General features: G+C 42.6%; 1 protein-coding gene across 1 annotated transcript in view; it reads left to right on the top strand.

Moving 5' to 3' along the window:
* LOC124789369 (splicing factor 3B subunit 2) overlaps nucleotides 1–24,059 on the top strand; it is a 113,192-nt gene that overhangs the window by 20,270 nt on the left and 68,863 nt on the right. Inside the window, exon 5 of the mRNA XM_047256699.1 lies at nucleotides 21,865–22,222. Coding sequence (XP_047112655.1) covers nucleotides 21,865–22,222 — 358 coding nt within the window. The remainder of the gene's footprint in view (nucleotides 1–21,864; nucleotides 22,223–24,059) is intronic.

The following is a 24,059-nucleotide window of genomic DNA, read 5'->3' as shown; positions in this document are numbered from 1 at the left end:
CGCTTCCCCTGCCACTGTCCTCTTCCATGTGCTCCTGGGTCTTCTTCTCTTTCTTGTTTCCTGGAGACTCCATTCCGATGCTTTTTTCTCAATGGCTCCATCTGGTTTTCTCAAAGTGTGCCCCAACCACTCCCACTTCCTTTTTTGTATCTGGACTTCTATAGGTATCTGGTTTGTTATTCGCCAGATTTCCTCGTTACATATTTTTTCTGACCACCATATATTCATGATGCTACGGAGACATCTATTTATGAAGCTTTGTAACTGGAATGTTATCTGTTTATCCATTTTCCAGCTTTCACTGGTGTACAGGAGGACAGACTTCACATTTATATTAAAAATACAGATTTTTGTTGTGTACCTGATACTTCTATTTTTCCGTATTGAATACAATTGTATGAAGGCAGCATTTGCCTTTTTAATGCGGTTTTTCACGTCATCTCCAGCTCCACCATCTTCCATCACTATACTACCCAGATACAGGAATGAGTTGAGAGTCTTCACCCGCTGCTCCCCTGTTAACAGTGGCACCTCCATTTTCCTTGAATTTACTCTCATTTCCTTTGTTTTGCCTATATTTATCTTGAGGCCAACAATCTCTGCTTCTTCTTTCAATGAGTTTAATTTAGCTTACATATCAGTCAGCCTTTGAGCTAATAAAACTGTATCATCTGCAAAATTAAAATCCTCCAGACATTCATGGATCCCCCATTGGATTCCTCGTCTCCTACCTGCTGTAACTCTTCTCATAACTGAGTCTAGAACAAGTTGAAAAAGTGTTGGTGATAAAATGCAGCCGTGCTGGACTCCATTTATTACTTTGATGGGCTGTGTCATATTTCCCTTGTGGAGTATGCAACATTTGTAGCCATCATATAGATATTTCACGGAATCGAAGGCCTTTTGAAAATCAGTGAATGCCAGGTACATGGTTGCTTGGAATTCTTTGCTTTGCTCTAAAATGATCCCAAGAGTGTTAATAAGATCAACACAATTGCATTGTGCCCTAAAACCAGCCTCTTCATTACGCAGTTGATTTTCAAGAGACTTTGTAATTCTATGTAAAATAGCATTGGTGAGGCACTGACAACAATGTAATACTAAGCCAGTTGTTACAGTCTGACAGATTTCTCTTATTTGGGAGCTTTACCACCAAACCATTTTCTCACTCCTTTGGAGATTTCTCTTCAAGCCAAATATGCTCAGCAAGGGATGGAACATTTTAACAGTACCTTCAATATCAGCTTTTAAGAGCTCTGGTGCTATGTTGTCTAGGTCTGGAGCCTTTGCATTCTTTAGGATTTTCAAAACAATCCTAATTTTCCCCCCAGGGGGTCCACAACTCTTTTGTGGATACGTGCGTAGCGAGCACGGGACCCCGAGCTAATGTGGCCCTCCTTCCTTTCCGGGCTGCATACCCCTCCCTTTCCGCATCCTTCCCCGTCCCCCATCTTCGCCCCCCCCCCCCCCCACCCACCCCTCACCCCTGGCTCTTTCCTTCCCTTTCTCCCTTTCTGGGAGTATGGTTTGTGCCTACGTCCGGAGACGGACGCTCGAAACTGTTACAAATTCCTTGCTTTCTACACTTGCACGTCTTCGTCCTTCCTCTGTCCTCCTCTTTTCCTTCCCTCTTCTCTTTGGCCTTTTCTCCGCTGCGGCGTTTGAGACCCCTCTTCTTTCCTTTCCCTTTCTCTTTTTTCCTCCCTGTGCGTGTCTGAAGGCCGACCCACGCACATCCATGCGTAGCCGGTGACGGGGTAACGCGTAATTCCCCGCCCCGGGTAGACAGGTAGGACACGTACGTACCCCCTGGTAACGGTCAGGCCCAGGGAGGGGTGATTACCCGAGCTGATACCTTCCGAAAGTGCTGATTGGTCCCTCTGTCCATTTGTCGGGAGGTGTGACCTGGGGTGTGAACAATCACCTAAGGTGGGAGTGCCCTCAGAGAGGGCCCCCACAAGGGAGGAGCGCGCCATCGGAGACGCTGGTAATCATGGGGGATTCTTCCGCAATGGTTTCCTCGCCTTCCACTATGCCTGCTCACAAGCGTAAGTTCACTGAGTCTCAGCCACAGACAGTTCTTCCATTGTTGCCACAGTTCCTTGTTGTTTCTCGGTCTGACGAAGGTCACGACTTCTCCACGGTCAACCCTTACATTATTCAGAAAGGTGTCGACGCAATTGCAGGTCCTGTAAAGTCTTGTTCCAGATTACGGAATGGCACCCTGTTGTTAGAAACAGTCAGTGCCCTCCAGGCACAAAAATTGCTGGGTACCTCACTACTACACATCTTCCCTGTTCGGGTGGAACCGCACCGTACTTTAAATTCCTTGCGTGGAGTCGTATATACACGCTCCCTCGATGGATTGTCTGATGAAGAAATTCAGCACTACCTGTCTGACCAGGGCGTAACGGCTGTTCATAGGGCTATGAAAAGGGTTGACACGAACATCATTCCAACCCGCACTGTCTTCTTGACATTTGACAAAGTTCAACTCCCATCGAAAATCAAAGCAGGCTATGAGATAATTTCCGTTCGCCCTTACGTCCCAAACCCTACGCGTTGCTATCGGTGTCAGCGGTTCACACCAGCCAGTCCTGTTCCAATCCGGCCAAATGTGTTACGTGTGGCAAGGATGCCCATGAGGGTGTTTGTCCACCTCCATCCCCTCGCTGCATCAACTGTATGGGTGACCATACTGCTTCCTCTCGAGATTGTCCCGTTTTTAAGGACGAAAAGCTCATCCAGGAAATTAGAGTAAAGGAAAAGGTGTCGACCTTTGCTGCTCGAAAATTATTCGCCAGTCGACGGCCCACCGTGCCTCAGACAGGAAAATACAGCACTGTTCTTGCTTCTCCTCGGCCAACAAAGGAGGTGGCCACGCAGACTTGCAACCTCACATTTAGTGCCACGGTCGTCAGATCGGCCAGCGCAAAGATCACCCGTTCAACCTCACCACTTTCGCCTGCCCACACTCTGGCTCACCCTTCGTCGAGTTCTGCTAAATCTCGAGCCTAAAAGTCAGACACCAAGACTTCGAAAAAAGAGCATACTCGTGAAGAGTTTTTACGTACCGCAACTTCCCAACCATCGGTTCCTCCTTCCTCTAAACATCATACTTCCAAGAAGGCTACAAAGAAACCCAGTTCCTCTCCTTCTCCGCCAAGGCGTGTCCCTTCTACAGAACCACCTGGCGGAAGTCGCCCTCGGCCGTCTTCTGTGTCGTCGAGGCGCACTGCTGGCGGCCGATCAACCGGCTGATCGCTGGTGGCAGGAGCTGCTCCTGACCAACCTATGGATCAGGATCTTCTGCCTTCGGCTGAATGCCATTCCATGCTGTCGGTCGCAAGCTCTGAGCAGTCGTTGAGTTGACAGCGACCTTGGTCACATTCCTCCATTTTCTGTTCACCCTATGTCCATTATCCACTGGAATATCTGCGGTATTCGAGCCAATCGGGATGAATTGTCGATCCTCTTACGATCCTACTCGCCGGTCATCTTCTGTCTTCAGGGAACAAAGCTGCGTCCCCATGACCGCTTTGTTCTCCCTCATTTTCAGTCAGTCCGATATGATCTCCCCTCTGTTGAAGGCACTCCAGCACATGGAGGACTCATGATTCTTCTCCATGAAACTCTCCATTATCACCCAATCCATTTAAACACTTCCTTCCAAGCTGTAGCCGTCCGTCTTTCCCTTTCCGGATACACGTTCTCTCTTTGTACTGTATACATTCCATCGTCCACACCAATGGCACGAGCTGATCTCCTTCATCTTCTTGGTCAGCTTCCACCCCCATATTTGCTGGTTGGGGACTTCAATGCCCACCACCCGCTTTGGGGATCTCCACATCCTTGTCCACGTATCTCACTATTGCTAGACGTCTTCCACCAAGCAGATCTAGTTTGCCTCAACACTGGGGTCCCTACATTTTTGTCTGCCTCCACGACAAGTTTATCTCATTTGGACCTTGCGGTCGGTACTGTTCCGCTAGCTCGGCGCTTCGAATGGTTCGCCCTTGATGATACACACTCGAGTGACCACTTTCCGTGTGTCCTTAGACTGCAGCCTCAACTGCCCTACATGCGCCCGCGACGCTGGAAGTTTGCCCAAGCTGATTGGACACTTTTTTCGTCTCTAGCGACATTCGATGACCGTCACTTTCCCAGCGTCGACGATGAGGTCACGCATATTACCGACGTTATTCTTACAGCTGCGGAACATTCAATACCACGCACCTCCGAATTGCCCCGGCGCCCCCCAGTTCCTAGGTGGAACGAGACATGCCGTGATGCAATACGTGAGCGGCGACGTGCTCTCTGCGTTTTCCGCCACCATCCTACTTTGGCCAACTGTATCCGCTATAAGCAGTTCTGAGCGCGATGCCGTCGTGTCATCCGCGATACCAAGAAGGCAAGCTGGAAATTCTTTATTAGCTCATTTAACACCGTCACTCCCTCCTCGGAAGTTTGGAGTCGGCTTCGACGGTTCTCAGGCGCGCCTAGTTTCTCCCCGGTCTCTGGGCTCACTGTCGTGCATGACACATTAGTGGACCCTGTCGCAATTTCAAACTCGTTGGGTCAGCACTTTGCTGAGATTTCGAGCTCTTCAAATTACCCGCCAGCGTTTCTCCCGAAGAAACGTGCAGCGGAAGTGCGACCTCTTGCTTTCTCCTCTCAAAATCGCAAAAGCTACAATACTGTTTTCTCCATGCGGGAACTCCAACATGCACTCTCTTCTTCTCGCTCCTCCGCCCCAGGACCGGATGGTATCCACGTCCAAATGTTGCTGCATTTATCAACCCATAGTCTGCGTTACCTCCTTTGCCTTTATAATCGAATTTGGACCGACAGTACTTTTCCCAGACGATGGCGGGAAGCTATCGTCGTTCCTGTTCCGAAACCTGGAAAGGACAAACATCTCCCCTCTAGCTATCGCCCCATTTCTCTCACGAGCAGTGTCTGTAAGGTTTTGGAGCGTATGGTGAATTACCGTTTAGCGTGGTGGCTGGAATCCCGCAGTCTTTTAACACCTGCCCAATGCGGATTCTGAAAGCATCGTTCTGCAGTTGACCATCTTGTTGCTCTCTCCACTTATATCATGAACAATTTTCTCCGGAAACGCCAAACAGTGGCAATATTTTTTGATCTGGAGAGAGCATACGATACCTGTTGGAGGACAGGCATCCTTCACACACTGTTCTCTTGCGGCTTTCGAGGTCGGCTGCCCCTTTTTCTTCGCGAATTTATGGCAGAGCGCACATTTAGGGTGCGGGTGAACACTACTCTCTCCCGTACTTTCTCCCAAGAAAACGGGGTACAACAGGGCTCCGTGCTGAGTGTTGTACTGTTTGCCATTGCCATCAATCCGATTATGGATTGTCTCCTTCCTGATGTCTCGGGCTCCCTCTTTGTGGACGATTTTGCGATCTACTACAGCTCTCAACGGACCAGCCTTCTCGAACGACGTCTTCAAGGATGTCTCGATCGCCTCCACTCTTGGAGCATCGAAACCGGCTTCCGTTTTTCTCCCAGTAAGACCGTTTGTGTTAATTTTTGGCGACGTAAGGAGTTTCTTCCGCCCTCCTTACATCTAGGTTCTGTCAACCTTCCGTTTTCAAACGTCGCTAAATTCTTGAGTCTTATGTTTGACAGAAAACTGTGCTGGTCCTCCCACGTTTCCTATCTTTCGGCTCACTGTCTGCGATCCCTTAACACCCTCCGTGTCCTGAATGGTACCTCCTGGGGAGCGGACCGAGTGGTCCTTCTCCGCCTCTATCGCGCCTTAGTGTGCTCGAAATTGGACTATGGAAGCATAGTCTACTCCTCTGCTCGGCTGTCTATTCTTCAGCGTCTCGACTCTATCCACCACCGTGGATTACGTTTAGTGTCTGGAGCTTTTTACACCAGCCCTGTGGAAAGCCTTTATGCTGAGACTGCTGAACCTCCACTGTCCAATCGGCGAGCAGTCCTTCTGAGTCGTTATGCTAGCCATCTCTCTTGCACGCCTGCTAATCCAGCCCGTGACCTTTTTTTCGACGCCTCCTTTGATGTAGGGTATGCAGGCCGCCCCTCCTCCCTACTACCACCGGGAGTCCGCTTCCGTCAACTGCTCCATTCTCTTTCCTTCTGCTTTCCTAAAACCTTCTTGACAACTTGGGGTACAGCACCGCCTTGGCTCCGTCCCCGGATCTACCTGCTCCGTGACCTTTGTCGATTTCCCAAGGATGGTACCCCTTCACTTGTTTATCGTCGGGCATTTGCTGCTCTATGTGCACAAATGGCGGACGCCACATTTATTTACACCGACGGCTCGAAAACTGCGTTAGATGTTGGGAGTGCCTATATTGTTAGCAACACCCCAAATCACTTTCGGCTTCCCGACCAGTGTTCGGTTTATACTGCGGAGCTTTATGCTGTTCTCCAGGCTGTCCACTACATCCGCCACCATCAGCGGATACAGTACGTTATCTGCTCAGATTCTCTCAGCTCTCTCCTCAGTCTCCAAGCTCTTTATCCTGTGCACCTTCTGGTCCACCGGATTCAGGACTGTCTGCGCTTGCTCCACCTGGGGGGCGTCTTGGTAGCGTTCCTCTGGCTCCCGGGACACGTTGGTATCTGTGGGAATGAGGTGGCCGATATTGCAGCCCAGGCTGCAGTCTCTCTTCCTCGGCCAGCTATTCAATCGATTCCCTTCACCGATCTACGGAGCGTTTTATGTCGACGTGTTGTTCATTTATGGCACACGCATTGGTCGACACTTACCCATAATAAATTGTGGGACGTGAAAGCTCCTCCTTGTGCTTGGACCTCTTCTTCCCGAACGCGTTGTCGGGAGGAGGTAATTTTAACTAGACTCCGGATAGGGCACTGTCTTTTTAGCCATCGACATCTTTTAAGCGGCGATCCTCCCCCACTCTGTTCCCACTGCTCTCAGCTGTGGACGGTAAGACACCTTTTAATTGAGTGCCCCTATTTTAATCCGTTACGCTCCCGTCTACAGCTATCGCCTGATATATCGTCGATTTTAGCAGATGACACGCGCTCAGCCGACCGCGTTCTCAAGTTTATTAGTGCCAGTGAAATGACGTCAGTCATTTGAAGCTTTTTTTGGGGACAACCAATCCCTTTCTGTAGTGGATTTTTAAACCTTCCTTCTGCTTTTAGTTTCTCCAATTTTATGACTTTCGTTCCCATTGCTGCTGGTTTTCAATTTCGGTTTTTTACTGTTTCCTAAGTCACGGACCGGGCGCTAATGACCATAGCAGTTTTGCGCCCTAAAAAAAAAAAAAAAAGAAAAAAAAATCCTAATTTTGTCCATTGTGGGGCACTGCAGATTTATATCTTGATCTTCTTCAATGTTAGCAGAGTAATTTACTGGCAGTTTCTGATTGTAACAATTTATTAACACTTCACCGTCCTAACGTTTCGTAGAAATTGATTCGCTCGACACCAGCAACGCTAATTTGGATTACTTGGCTTTTCTCCGGCCATTCTTGACATTATCGGGGGATTACAAATTGCTAAGTTTTACTAATCTCATCATTAGTTGTCATAAGTTCTCAACCCTGTTCCCCTACTTTCATGAAATTTCAGAAATATACATACGTAAATAAATACAAAATTAGTTTGTTTCAAATATTTGTTTATTTAAACTTTTGGAAAAGATAATCAATTACAAATTGCACTTCGAAAACCCGATGGGCATTATCTGGTTTGTTGTTGTTGTCGGAAAAGTTTAAATATGATAATATTTATCTGAATCGGTTGCGGGACATGGTTTTGTGAAATATCGGTGTGCTTGTCAACAGATTCATTGATCAATAATCATGATCCTTGCTTTCTTTGCAGGTCCCATAAGAATAGCAAACCATTTCCTAAGTTTGGGCCCCGTAACGTCGATAAATTTGGCATTTTTTTTTAATCCAGTTTCCTTCTATTGCAGCTTTGACTGTAGTACTCATTGGTTTCTTTGCTAATATATTCAAATAGATCGTTCCCAATATATATAATTCTACGATATCCTCTATGCTCTGTGTATCTTTGGGAAATATGTTTGGACCCGGAGGTCCTTCAAATTTATTATTGGTCCTCGGTAAATCAAAGTGTGACCGCTGTGCACTGTCTTCTCCGTCTGATTCATCTGAATCAGTTAGCAACTGTAGGCATTCGTCGAATTCTTCTTGGACTTATTTCAATATCTTGCGACGATTCTGCTTCACTTTCATTTTTTTAATATCCATTGCCTTCTTCCCAATCGGCCAAGTCGTCCAGCACGTCAGACAAGATGTCCGCACATTCATCGTAAATAATTGTATCGTCTCTTTCGTCTGCCGTGATGAAAGGGCACAAAACAAAAAACTTGTTGACATGTGTAACTTATTGTTACCTAAACAAAACATCAACAGAATGCAAAAGATACTAAAGTGCTGCTGCCATCCACTGAGTGATACTATGCTCACAACACCACTGTGGTGTCGCCGGCCACTCAGCGATACCATGCACATGACACCACTGTGGTGTCGCCAGCCGTTGACCGCTATTTTGTGCACGACACCATTTTATGCCTGCAAGAAAGACACACACACACACACACACACACACACACACACACACACAACAAAAAACTTTCTCAGTCCAAAATCTTGCAAGTAGCAGATGATGGCGTGCCTTCGTCAGAGATTTTGTCATTGTATCTGCCAGCATTTGGTCTGAAGGTATGTGCTCCACAGTAATTTGTGCTGACTGTTTTTTCCCCTATGAAGTGGTGTCTTGTATCTATATGTTTAGTTCAACTCTTACAGCCACTAGTCTTAGACAGGTCAATTGCTGCCTTGTTGTCACATAATAGTTTGACACGGTCTTTTTTGGGGTTTGGTGATATTTCATTGCGTAGCCTTTGAAGCCATAGTCTCCTGACATGCTGAGGTCAGAGCCATATATTCTGCCTCAGTTGTAGATAAGGCCACTGTTGGCTGTTTCTTACACTGACAAGATATCACTGCTCCTTGAGATTTAAAGAGATATCCAGTTGTTGACTTCCTGTCTTCAGAATCTCTGGCCCAATCTGCATCACAGTAACCTACTATGTGACAGTCCTCTGATTTGGAAAACAAAAGTTTCATATTCTTAGTACCTTTTAGATATCTGGAGATTCTTTTCGACTGCTTGCCAGTGCGGTATGCGTGGATTCTTACAAAAATGGCTAACAATTCCTATCGGAAAGGATAGGTCCGGCCTTGTTCCTAATTGAACATACATTAAACTACCTATTGCTTCACAATAGGGTATGTTCTTCATAGCTTCTTGCTCTTGTTCTGTTTTTTGACACATATCTTGAGTGAACATCTGATTATTGTCCAGTGGTGTACATATTGGATTGCACTCTTTCATATTAAATCTGTTAAGAATTTGTTCTACATAGTGTGTCTGATCCATCCACAAATAACCTTCCCTGGGGTTGCTAGTAATTCGGATGCCTAAACAGTTAGTAATTCGGTTGCCTAAACAGTTTGTAACTTCACCAAGGTCTTTCAGCATAAAGTTTTCTATTTTAAAAGCATCTCTGTCTTGTGAATTGTTACTAAAAATGAGCATATCGTCCACATAAAAAGCAACTATTAAAATGTCTGAACCTTGATTTTTATAATAGACACAAGGGTTAGCTGTTGACCTTTTGAAGTTTAAATTCATAAGTGTACCATCTAATTTCAAGTTCCAGCAGTGACCACTTTGCTTCAATTCATATACTGCCTTTTTTCGTCTTTTTATACCATTATCTTTCACTGTATTTGCAACTGGATCTACTTCTGGAACTTTCGCATAAATCTCTTCATGTAAGTCACCTTGTAAGAAAGCTGTGACAACATCTAAGTGATCAATGTGAAGATCTTATTTAGCAGCCATAGCAAATAATTACCTTAATGAGTTATATCTTACGGCTGGTGCATATGTTTCATCATAGTCCAGGCCTTGCTTCTGAGCACAACCTTTTATCACTAGCCGTGCTTTATAGCGTACAGAGAGACCTTTCATATCTTTCTTTATTTTAAATACCCATTTTTCTTTTAATGGCTTTTTATCTGATGGCCAATCAGCAGACTCCCACATGCGGTTCTCTTTGTGAGATTGTAACTCGTCTTGTATTGCCTTCCGTCAGTTTCTGTCATTGTCTGACAACATCGCTTCTTCTAATGTCAAAGGATTGGAGTCAGTTGACTGTTTAGACTGATAAGTTAGAAAGTCATGCAGTTTCTTTGGCTTTGGGATTCTCGATGACCTTCATATTTGCTGCAGTTGCTCATTATCATTAATTGGATCGTCTGGACTTGTTTCGTCATTGCTCCTAGTATTCATTGAACTACTACTTGATGTTACACTCTCAGGTTCAGTTTCAGTTTCTTCTAATACAGTTGTAGTTACTTCATCTTGCTTCATCTCTTTCAGTGGGAGAAACGGTCGATTTGGTTCATTTGACGCAGTTCCCTCTTTACACCGTTTCGAAGTATCTTCATCAAAAATCACATCTCTTGTTTTTATGATTCTCTGACAGTTAGGTTCAGAAAGTATGTATGCTTTTCAGTCTTCACAGTATCCTACCAAAATACACTCAACACTTTTTTGTCCCATTTTTGTCTGTTGGCTCTTGGAATGTGAGCATATGACTTACTTCCAAATATTCTAAGATACTTAAGATTCGGCTTCTTGTTTGTCCAAGCTTCCTCTGGGGTCGTGTTCTTTAGTGCATTAGTTGGAGACCTGTTAATTAAATAAACTGTAGTGGAGACTGCTTCTGTGCAGAATTTATTTGGCAAATTTGCTACAGAGAGCAGGCATCTTGCTTTTTCTACTATTGCAAGGTTGTAACCCTCACTGCTCCATTTTGTTCTGGTGTATATGGCACTGTAGTCTGATGTCAGATTCCTTCCTTTCTGAAAAATGTTATCAGATTATCATTCACATATTCTGTGCCATTATCGGTGCGTAGAGTGCAGATCTTTTTTCCAGTTTGCATTTCTAGTAGATTTTTGAAGTCTCATATCAGTTGTGCAACTTGATGTTTATTTCTGAGGAAATACACAAATACTTTTCTGGACTAATTGTCAATTAGAGTAAGGAAGTATTTGGCTCCTCCAACTGATCTAGTTTGCATTGGCCCCCACAAATCTGAGTGAACTAGCTCGAGAATTCCTGTGGCTCTTGAGCTAGATCGTGGAAAAGGAAGTATTGTTTGTTTTCCCTCTAAGCAAATTGCACAGGGAGTATTTATTGTTCCCTTGTATGAAATTCCACTAGCCAGACCATTACAAAGTGCATCCATAGCTTAGAATGCATATGGCCTGGTCTTTTATGCCACAAGTCTGCGCTATTTGCCTGCAGTATAGATTTTGCTTCAAAATTTTGATCATATGCTTCGTCTAGTCGGTACATTCCGTTTACTAATGATGCACTAGTAACCATATTTTTGCATGCATAGTAAATAAGACAACCTTGTTTGTCAAATAAAGTCGAATGACCTTTTTCTACTATTTTACTAACAGACAGTAGATTTGTGCTTAGCTGAGGCACATATCCTCTACTTTGATTCTAGCTCTCTTGTTACCACTGAGAACACCTACAAATAAAGATCCTATACCTTTTACGGGTAAGTTTTCATTATTTGCTATTAAAACTTGTGAGCCTGTCAATGCTTCAACACTACTTTCATTACAAGGATATTTAGACGTACGCTGATGCGCGTGAGTCTATGTACCATTCTGCCCGTGTATCTTTACCTGCAGCTGCTGTTGTGAGAAATGTCTGGTAGCTTGCTGTCTTGGCCGAAGTTTTTTCGTTGCTTTTCTTCTTGCTGCGACAGTTTTTAGGCAGACGCCTGTACTTGTAGCAGTTGTAGCACCTGGGACCCTTTTTTAATATTACATCACTCTTTTTCTTGTTGACTCACAGAGCAGCATCGCTAATCGATTGTTTATTACAAGCTTCATCGTTTATTTCTTGTAATTTATTTTTATGGAGGCTCCTGTGATCAGCATGTTTAAATTTTCTAAGCTCATAACCATAGGCTTATATTCGTCTGGTAATCCTGCAAGCAGAATACACCGAATCCATTCTTCTTTCACTTCAACATTCAAGCCATTTAGTTTTTGTGACGTGGAAATTATCTTCGACACATATTCTTCTGCTGACGAACAATTCTCCAGTCTAGTTGACAGTAACGTTTTTAATAACCCTATCCTTCTGAAGAGACCAGAATCATCATAGACTTGCTTTAGCTTGTCCCATGCTTCTTTTGCTGTAGATGTATCTTCCAAGTGAACATATATTGACGGATGGACGGAGAGTATAATTATGGCTCTTGCTGTACAAACTTTAGTTGCATCCTGTACTTCGCCACTGACGCATCCTCACAATTGTTCAGTTCTAAATATGTTCGCATAGCGAACTGCCAGGTACTGTAGTTTTCTCTTCCCATCAGTTTTCGATCATAGGTAATGAATTGGTATTTATTGGCATCATGATTTTAGCGATAACATTGTTCCAAATTACTGCGCGCTGCTGCTAATTTTCCTGAGCCTGTGATCTCATAAATTTTTTTTTTTTTTTTTTTTTTTTTTTTAGAATATTACGCTGATTTGTAATTCTGGGCCCATAACCTGTTAGCAGAGTAATTTATGGGCAGTTTCTGATTGGAACAATTTATTAATAGATTAAGCAAACTACATGAATTACTACATAAAGCTCAATACATGGAATAAAATACCATCATAGTGTCCATAGTTGCCCATAGCAACGTGAAAGATATTCACACACCAGGGAAGCATAGATTCTAAAATCCCACATTCAACTTCCTCTGGAACATCTCTTACCTGTTCCTCTTGGTCGTCTTCAGAATTTAACAGTTCCTTGAAGTACTTCTCCCATCTCTGTAGCTGTGCCTGTTGAGTTGTAAGTATCACCCCATCATTGTTCTTATCTGGTCCTTCACGTCTTCATTGATTACCGTTCGGTTATATTGTAGAGCTCTTTCACATTTACTTGTCTTGCTGCCTCTTCTGCTAACTTTGCTTGCTCTTCTATCCATTTTCTTTTATCTCGGCATAGCCATATTTTCACTTTTTTGTTAACTTCCATGTATTCTTTATGTGCTTCACTCTTCTGTACTCTTTGTCCTCCAAAGATTTAACTTAAGTTTTAGTTCCTTCATGTGGCTGATTTCATTCGGAGAGACATTCCTTCCTTCGATGTGCCTTACATCCTAAGATTTTTTTCAACCTGTTTCAGTTCCCTCTTCCCTAAAGTTTTTTGCAGAGAGGACCTGGAATTTGTTTTGTAGTTCAAGGGCAAATGTTTCTTTGATCTGTTAGTCTTTTAACCTTACCACATATATTTTCTTGCTCCTGTGATTGAGCTTGGTTCTATTTTCCACTGTCTTGAGTCCTAATTCCTCTAAAACTAGGTGGTGGTCATGTCCAACATCTGCTCCTCTTCTACTTCTGACATCTAACAGTGTGTGTCGAAACTTGCGGCTTATGGCTAAGTGGTCTATTTGATTTTCAGTAATGTGGTTTGGAGAAACCCACGCTATCTTATTTCAGTTATGATGTGGAAACAATGTGCCTCCAGTGATTAGCTCATGTTCAGCACAACAGTTCACCATTTACATTTCTGATCCCCATGCCATGCTTGCCCATATCATCTTCAAGCCCTTCATTTTCCGGACCAACTTTTGCGTGCAAGTCAGTCCATTAAGCTCTGTATAAAATGCATCTTTTAATTCTCCTTTAGCTATTTCTGTAGGTGCATAGCATTGAATTACAGTGACATATCACACTTTTCTTTTAAAGCGTGCGGTTTTTATCCATTCTGAGACTGGTTTGCACTCTAGTAAGCTGCTCTTGCTGCTTTTAGAGAGTAAGAGCCCTACCTCATTTCTGTGCACCGCGTCCTCACCTGTCTGACCTGCATACAGCAGCACTCCATCATTTTGGGTTTGGAATTCCTCAGATTCTGACCACCTTATTTCGCTTAGTCCGAATATATCTAGTCGGTAGCTCTCCATCTGTTTTTCAACTGTCTTAGCCTTCCTGCCTCTCTCAACATCCTTACATTCGAAAAACCAATACGGGTTTTCCTTTTCAAGCGAAATGTCATATCCTTAAGATCCATCCGGCTGTTGCTCCTTTTAGTTTCTGTGATATGCGTTTTTGGTAGTGCGGGTTATCAGCCCACAACCCCGAGTGTCCTGGTGGGGCTGCCATCTCATGGCATGGACGTCTGCCATGGTTTTACTTCAGGGCCTTACGCCTTAGATAGTTTGTCTTCACTGCGACTACAGAACGCTATCCGTCCCTTCGCAGCAAGGCCTATGTGTCTCACCGCTGTCCTGGTTTCCAAGGATCTTCTGCTGTCCACATTAGGGGTCTGTGCGTGCTGCCACATAATCACAGAGAGGAAAAGGAAAGGAAGGGAGAGTAGGGGATGGGATGGGACAGGACAGCACAGGACACTAGATGGGACGTTGTGAGACACACTTCGTCTGGATTCTCTAAAGAGACCTGTCCGGCTTGGGAGGCCCTGCCAGCAGTTAGACTACCACCAGTATAGCCCTCCACTTCATGGGATCAACAAACCCCTTCGCCCATGCGGACAGTGTTTCCTTAAGGCAGTGTCTCCTGGGGAGGGTTGAAACAAACTGAAGAAACGATTTCAGTGTTCTTCATCAGAAAAATGCAGACTAACTACTCCTTCTCCATGGCAATCCAAGGCCTCACACAAGTCTGCACACCTGAGTGGAGCTCACAAAACTTAGTTGGAGTGTTCTTTCTCATCCACCCTGTAGCCCTAATCTCACTCCTTCTAACTTCCGTCTATTTGGTCCAGTGAGGGGTGCACTTCACTGAAGCAGTATGTGGATGATGGGGAAGTTATTGATTCAGCGAAATGTTGGCTCAGGCATCGACCAATAGAGTGGTACCACATGGGCATAAAGGCCCTCCCAGTCAGGGGGTATAGGGCTGTTACATTGAATGGAGATTATGTTGAAAAGTAGGGTTTTGTAGCCAAAAGAGTTGGGAATAATATTGTGTATTGGAATCCTGAATAAAACCAACCCACTTTCAGAAAAAAGTATTGCATTACTTATTGAACACCTCTTGTACAACTTATACAAAATAGATGCGTGTTTCAAAGTTTCACTGTCCTACAAAGTAGTCACCAGCATTGTGTATCTATCTTTGCTAGCAGAGTGGGAATCATAAGTTACCCTTAGCAGTGCCAGTTCTCTTGGTAGCTCAAGGAGAGTGGTCTGTTGTGCAGTGAATCTCCCTAAAAGTTCTGAAGCAAACTTGATGGAGTGCTTCCTTCACACTTAGGAGTCAAGGTCCAGAGTGTGTGGTGGATGATACAGCACATCCCAGTTCCATCAAAGAAATCGATCACAATTTGCAACTTCAAGCCCCAGCATGCCCTGCAAAATGACAGGTGGGTCCTGCAAAAAATGATATCGCTTATTTTTCTAGGCTGGTCACACGTTGCTTTCTAAAAATGGACAGCTTAGATAAAGAAGTGGTGGCACTTCATGCAGGATCCTCCCATCATTTTGCAGGACAGCGCTTGGGTACATATACAGACCAAGTGTGATTGACTTGTTCAGTTGAGGGAGCTGGAAAGTGCTGTTCCACCTGCCACAGTTCCGGATATAAGCTCGTATGACTTGAACTTGATTCCTGAGATGAAGCAAGCACTTCAAGGCATTCACTTTAGAACTGTTAGAGAAATTCATTGGACAATAGACTACTCCACTCAAACTATCAACAGAACTGGTGCTACTAAGTGTATCCTACATCTTCCCAATCACTGGCAACGGGATACACACAGTGCTGGTGACCACTTCTTAGAAGAGTACAATTTTGAAATGTGTCTGTTGTGTATAAGTTGTAAATAAATAATTACCACTATTAATGTTCTGACCCTCGTATATGTATGTCTACAATTAAGTCTACATCTATACCCCACAAGCCACCTTTGTGTACCACTGTCACTTGCCCCCTTTCCTTTCTCAGTCATGAATATTTCATGGGAAGAATAATTTCTGTTAAGCCTCTGGGTGGACTTGAATGTCCAATTTTATCTTCGTGGTCTTTTCATGAGTTATACGTAGTAGGAGGCAATATATGAAGGTCATTCAATAATTAGAGAGACAAATTGATCTGGGGAAAAAACTGTTAGTAAGATAAGTTTGGTACTTTTATACCTTTAAGTTGGTATCACTGGGATAAGCACTGATCAGCTGATGTATCAACAATGTTTTGTTTATAACCTCAAAAATACATTTCAAGATGGCGAGTCCACTTGAAACGTCCACATTAGTTGAACAACTTTCTGTTATTCGTTTTTTAATTGCTGAAGGTGAGAAACCAGTGAATATATACTTTAGAATGCCTAAAGTTTATGGTGAAGGTTGTATGAATCATGCAAATTTTTACAGGTGGGTAGAGCAGTTCAAAAATGGCTGCAACTCGGTGACTGATGAACACTGTTCTGTCCGACCAGTTGCAGTTTCAACTCCCTCACTTTGAAAGTTGAATGGATGACATTGCTTGTGGCGACCGCTGTGTGACTGTGGAAATGATACTTGATAAGGTTCAAATTAGAACTACTACTGTTCATAACATTATCTGTAACAAGCTGAAGTACCGCAAAACCTGAGCAAGATGGGTCCCAAAGGAGTTGACGCAGCTACATAAGGAAACAAGGTTGAGGGTGTGCACAGAGCTAAAGGAACGTTATGAAAGAGAAGGCGAGCTCTTCCTCAACAAAATTTTAACTTGTGATGAAACTTGGGTTCACTGTTATGAACCAGAATCAAAAAGACGAAGTACGGAGTCGAAGGACACCAACTCACCTGTCAAAGAAAAAATACAAAACCCAAGCATCAGCAGTAAGTCATTTTGACGGTGTTTTGGGATGCTGAAGGTCCAGTTTTTTGTGATTATCTCGAAGAGCAGTGTACAATGAACAGACAGTATTACTCGGATTTGCTTTTAAACGAGGTGAAGTCAACCATGAGAGAAAGTGGAGAGGTGCGATTCTCCAGCAAGACAATGCACGTCCTCATATTGCTCAACTAACCCATGAAACCATCAACAAAATGGGCTGGGAAGTACTGTCTCATCCCCCTTACAGTCCTGATTTAGCACCTAGTGATTTCCATTTGTTTGGTGCACTGAAGGAGGCATTACTTGGGAATAAGTTCCAGGACAGCGAGGATATGAAAAAGTTTGTGGGAAATTGCTTCAAACATAAATAGTTCTTTGCAGCCAGAATAAAAAAACTTGTAGCCCATTGGAACAAGTACATAAATGTTCAAGGGGATTATGTTGAAAAGTAAAAAAAGTATTGTTTTATAAAAATAAACACTTTTTCTCCAGACCTATTTGTCTCTTTTAATTACTGAATGACCCTCGTACTTGTTGACTCTTCTAAAAGCTTACAATCTTAGAACTTTAACAATGAAACACATTATGATATAGAATGCTTCTCTTGCAGTCTCTCTCACCGGTGATGGTTGATCATCTCTGTGATGCATTGGTGCTTACTGAATGAAACTGTAATGGAACGTGTCACTGTTCTTTGTATCTTCTCGAGCTCCATATCAATCCTATCTGATACAGGTCCCATACTGACTAGAAATATTAAAGTAATATATATATATATCAGCTGTAACCAACACCTTTTCGCCTTTTTTCATTCCAGATCTCCAGTTACTTTCCGGTTCACCTTTATCCCTCCCCATATATTTTTATTTTCATTTTCATTTCACCTCGTGTTACACTTTCCACCTTCTAATACCATGTCACCCTCACAACACCCCCACAACGACCCCATTAAGTTTTATTTACATTCCCTCCGCAAACATGCCTTCGCCCTAGCCAGATTACGCTCCCATATTCTATTTTCTCAGGCTTGTCTGACATTTGGCATCACCCCCAAAGGCTTGTGTGTCTATCGACCTGCCAGCGCTTTCGTTCGGTAAGTCACCTCATCTTTGTTTTTTATATATATATATATATATATATATATATATATATATATATATATATATATATATATATATATATATATATATATATATATATATATATATATATCTAAAAAGAAAGATGATGAAACTTACCAAACAAAAGCGCTGGCAGGTCGATAGACACACAAACAAACACAAACATACACACAAAATTCTAGCTTTCGCAACCAATGGTTGCCTCGTCAGGAAAGAGGGAAGGAGAAGGAAAGACAAAAGGATATGGGTTTTAAGGGAGAGGGTAAGGAGTCATTCCAATCCCGGGAGCGGAAAGACTTACCTTAGGGGGAAAAAAGGACAGGTATACACTCGCACACACACATATCCATCCACACATACACAGACACAAGCAGACAAACTCTTTGCCTTTACAAATGTCTGCTTGTGTCTGTGTATGTGTGGATGGATATGTGTGTGTGTGCGAGTGTATACCTGTCCTTTTTTCCCCCTAAGGTAAGTCTTTCCGCTCCCGGGATTGGAATGACTCCTTACCCTCTCCCTTAAAACCCATATCCTTTTGTCTTTCCTTCTCCTTCCCTCTTTCCTGACGAGGCAACCATTGGTTGCGAAAGCTAGAATTTTGTGTGTATGTTTGTGTTTGTTTGTGTGTCTATCAACCTGCCAGCGCTTTTGTTTGGTAAGTTTCATCATCTTTCTTTTTAGATATATTTTTCCCACGTGGAATGTTTCCCTCTATTATATTCATATATATATATATATATATATATATATATATATATATATACAAAGATGATGTAACTTACCAAATGAAAGTGCTGGCAGGTCGACAGACACACAAACATACACACAAAATTCAAGCTTTCGCAACAAACTGTTGCCTCATCAGGAAAGAGGGAAGGAGAGGGAAAGACGAAAGGATGTGAGTTTTAAGGGAGAGGGTAAGGAGTCATTCCAATCCCGGGAGCAGAAAGACTTACCTTAGGGGGAAAAAAGGACGGGTATACACTCGCACACACACACATATCCATCCACACATATGCAGACACAAGCAGACATATTAAATAATATAATATGTCTGCTTGTGTCTGTATATGTGTGGATGGATATGTGTGTGTGTGTCTCATTATACTAATTTTGGCTTCATTAAACTTTAATGTGTCTTTGAGACTTTGACTACATTTAAATTTGCAGAGAAACACTCTTTGCTTTCGTGAAAGTTTTTGACCGTGACTGTTGAACCACAGTTGGTCTTTTCCAACATTCACAACTTTGCTTTGCACATACCTATCTAAAGCATGTTGTACAGTGCTCTTGAACTTTGTCAATTGATACTCAAAGTTGCTAGTGCCGAAGATGAAATTTTCAAGCTGACCACTCAGGTAATCTGTTTCTTGTCACTTTTGCTGAGCAGCAAGATCTTCCTGTGTTTCTTTGTATTCCTATTTACAGCTGTATTCATTGATGCTGTAATGGCCTTGTGATCACTGGTTGACTGTTCTACTCGGAGTTGAAAAAGTTTGGGTCCATTCGTCACTAGCTGGTCTAAGATATTATCTTCACGAGTCGGTTATCTGATTAACTGCTCTATGAAATTTTTGGATAAAGCGCTTAGAACTATTTCACATGATCTTTTATCTCTCTCACCCACCCTAATCACTTGAGTCTCCCAGTCTATAGCTGGTAAGTTAAAATCTCCATTTAAAACTACAACATGGCCAAAAAATTTACATGCAATATTCTCAAAGTTTGCTCTCAACTGTTATGCCACTAGTACTGCATAGAGGGGTGGTCTCTAAAAGCATTCGATGTCCATGCCTTGAGCCTCCTGTAACACTTGTCCTTGCCCAAATTATTTTGCAGGAGAATCTGTACTCAACCGCTACCCTGGAACATGGTACTAATAGCAGGTTGGCTATCTAATGGCCTTCAGGGGCAACAAGTTTGATTTTTAAGTACTTTGTGTAATTATTGATCAAATTTAGCAATTTAAAATGCTGTCATAATATACTCATTAAGAGATATAATCTTATGTTGAAAGTTTAATGCGTTAATCAAAGTATTACAGTTAAAAACTGTATGTTTGCCTTAAGGCAATGTAACTGATGGTGCACAAATAAATTGACGAAATTCATCCAGTATTTAAGAATGAGAGCACTTAGTAACTCCCAGTAAACTTTACACATAATTTCAAACTTTTACAAAACTTCATCTCACTGAGACTGCTCCCCCCTCCCCCCCCCCCAAAAACACACACACACACACACACACACACACACACACACAATGATGAAAGGAAGAAATTTTGTTGCTTACTGTATTTTCGCTCTTTATGCAGTCAAACTTTAGCATCAGGGGTGGAGTTTAATTTACTACTTCTTTACTGTCAACTATATTTGCAACACAATTCGCAGACAATATCCACATACACCACTGTATGTACCTGAAAAATTATATCTCAGTATGATGCATAGTTCAGGAGAAATGTCATAAAGACTGAGATGCATGAAAAACTAGCTTTCGTTTAAAATGGAGCCCAAATTACCCAGACTATGGTCATCCAGTGCTGCGTATTAAGAGCACTTACCATCTTCCAGTTAACTTTAACAATAATTTCAAATCTTTACTAAAACTTTTCTCACTTATGTGCTGAACGCCAATTATTTGAAACACATAAACTCATTTGTAAGACACTCAGTAGTTTGAAGCTATTTTATGTGGGAGAGTTCAATTCTTTAAAGAATTGGGTGTTTACTGGGGAACAGTAAGCACTCGTCAAGAATGAGGCCATGACCCCATACATAAAATACTACATGTTGCAACCTTTTGAGGAAAATTTAAGTTCTATACTTGAGTGTTGTTCAGTGAGTGAGTGACAGATTACAAATCCAACAGTCCAGGATTGAATTCAAGGATTTATTTCTGTCATTCATCACATCTTTTCAGCTGTAGCAATGATTTGTTTCAATGTATACAGAACAGTACATTTACAGTGAATGACAGTTGATGATTGACATGATGAAGAAACTACATAATGTTGCCATATTCAAGGTAGAGAGGCACAAATCACGGGCAAAGGATTCCATTTTGTTCACATACAAATGAAGTTTCTTCATAGTGACCAGATGTATTTGTGTTGAAGCTATGATGTGAAATTTATATGAGCAATTAAACAAAATATTTTTAACATAGATCAATGAAAATAATCAATTTTTGAAGATACATGTAATTGGACAGATAAAAAATCTACTCACGAAGTGGCAGCGGGAGAACATGTATAAAAATGGTATTACGTATGCAAACTTTTGGAGCCATTGCCCCCTTCTGGCAGAAGGGTTGAAGGAGAAGGAAAAGGGGTGAAGAAGGAAAAGGACTGGTGAGGTTTAGGAAAAGGGGTAGAGGTCAGAAAAGTCACCCAGAACCCCAGGTCACGGTAGACTTACTGAACGGGGTGAGATCCTTCTGATCCTATCTGGTATGTCTCCATTGATTCCGGGTTCTGGGTGACTTTTCTGAACTCTACCCCTTCTCCTAAATCTCACCAGTCATTTTCCTTCACACTACTTCTTTCCCCTTCAACCCTTCTGCCAGAAGAATGAGTCACAGGCTCTGAAAGCTTGCATACATAATACTTTTTTTATATGTGTTCTCCTGCTGCTGCTTGATGAGCAGAATTTTTATGTATTGAATTACATTGTGTTTTTCAAGGTAGATGGATGGATTTGTGATTATAACATTTCATTATGTTGACTCTGTTTTAATTTTGAAACGTTTTGCAAATGCATAACTATATTTCTCTCATTATTTTAACCACCACTGTTTTACTATAGAGGAGCAAGAAGTTCCTGAGCCACCTCCTGCGCCAGTCATCAGCACCCCAGGCCTGAGAAATGTGTATGAAGGAGAAGAGGAAGATGAGGAGGAAGAAGAAGAAGAAGAAGAGGAGGAGGAGGAAGAAGAGGAAGAACAAGAACAGGAGAAAAAAATCAAGCCCAAAACTGTAGCCTCTGAACCTCCTGCACAGCAGGCTCAGCAGCCTCAGGCAGAACGACAAAGCAAGAACAAAAGGAAAAAGAAACGAAAGAAAAGAGCAAGACATAGGCAACAGGAACAGCAAAAGCAGAAGGCAGAGGCAAAAAAGCAGTCAGATAAGGAGACTGGTGAAAAAGAGCCTGACGTGGAAATAGAGTGAGTAACTATTTTCTTATTCATCATAGAGGGAAAACAGAAAGAAGATGTAAAATCTTTTCACCTTTATTGCAATGAGAACTATACAAATTGTGTTTCAGAAAGACATAATTAATTACTGTTGAAAAATTGGTAATGGAAACTTCTGGTGGTTTGTAGATTTGAGCATGTTGTGCTCAGGATGTGTGCCATTGAGTGGCCGACTCTGCTCTTTTTCCAAAGTTTGGTGGTACATTCATTCGAGTGGACAGCTGGTTGGTGGTAATCCCCTTGTAAAATACTGTGCAGAAATAGCAGCAGACTCAGTAAATGGACATGATTGCTTTCCCAGGTGTCAATGCCTCTGATGGGATAGGATAAACCTATAAGGGGACTGGAGTGGATGTATTGGATGAATGTATCAGATGTTCCACAGAGAGATGACCAATTTGGCAAAAGGGTGGGAGCACATGTGGCATAGTGGTGGACTAGGATGTGGTGTAGATTACATGGGCAATATGACACCTCTTTGGGAGGGGTAGGATAAATTTTGGGTTGAATGTTCCTCATTTCCAGGTACGATGATAATTAGTTAAAAAGTCTGATGAAGGATACGGTTCAGTTATTACATTCCAGTATGATACTGGGTGATGGGGGAAAGTGGTTATCCTTTGCAGTTGGTTGCTGGGATTGGGCGGAAGATTAGGGATGTGTGAGATTAGAGCATGGGAAATTTGTCTGTGCACTAGGTTAGGGGGATAGTGACTGCCTGTGAAGGCCTTAATGAGACCTTCAGAATATGGATCAAGGAAATTCTCGTCATTGCAGATGAGCCATCCAGGGTGGTCAGGTTATAAGGGAGCAATTTTTTAGTGTGGAAGGGGTGACAGCTATCAAAATGAAGATACTGTTGATGGTCATTAGGCTTTTAATGGACAGATGTATTGATGGAACAATCAGTAATGTGAAAGTCAACTTCCAGGAAGGTGTATGTTGGGCTGAGGAAGACCAGCTGAAGTGAACTAGAGAAGAGATGAGGTCGTGATGGAATGATGATAGTGTGTCTTGGCCTTGTGTCTGGAACATGAAGATATAATCAATGAACCTGAACAAGGAAAGAGTTTGGGTGGCTAGGAAGGGTTTCCTCTACATGACCCATAAGTAGGATTGGATAGGGGACTGTCATGTAGGTGCCAATGGCTAAGCGATTTATTTGTTTGTATTTCTTCCCTTCAAAAGAGAAGCAGTTGTGTGAGAGCATGTAATTTGTTAATGTGTAATGAATGAGGTGTTGAGTTTGAAATCAGAAGGATATTGGGGAAGGTAGTATTTGAAAAAGATAAAACCAAGAGCATGACAGGTTAATGGTGTATTTCTGGGTCTACAGCCAAGTTGATGTTTCCATTTTATAGCTGGGTCAGTTGTCAAAGTACAGTGCATTAAATGGAAACAACAACACGCCTGTACACCCAGAAGTGTACCGTTAATCAATCATGCTGAGAGATCAGAGAATGGGTGACGATGTTGTATAAAACAAGTGACAAGTGGGGACCCAAGTGGTAATGTGGTGAGTAAGGTTGAGAGTTGGTGGAGGAAGCATTTCATATCTCTAATACAGGAGACTGGACTGTAAGCAGTTGGTTCGGAGGCATTGGTCAAAGAGAATGAAGATTCAGCAGGACAGTAATCAGTTACTATGTAGTGTTCAAGATTATTGGGTTAATGAATATCGAAAGTGTGTGGAAGGTGAGTGTGTGGGCCATTCATTGAGATGAGGAGGGAGATGAATATGGGGGAGAATAGTCTGGGATGGAACTAAGGATTTGACTTGCAATATGAGGTTATATTGGACCTCTGG

This window comes from Schistocerca piceifrons, chromosome 1 (genome assembly GCF_021461385.2).
Source record: "Schistocerca piceifrons isolate TAMUIC-IGC-003096 chromosome 1, iqSchPice1.1, whole genome shotgun sequence".
NCBI lineage: Eukaryota > Metazoa > Arthropoda > Insecta > Orthoptera > Acrididae > Schistocerca > Schistocerca piceifrons.
Note: the sequence above shows the minus strand (reverse complement) of the source record. Positions and strands in the feature narration are given on the sequence as shown.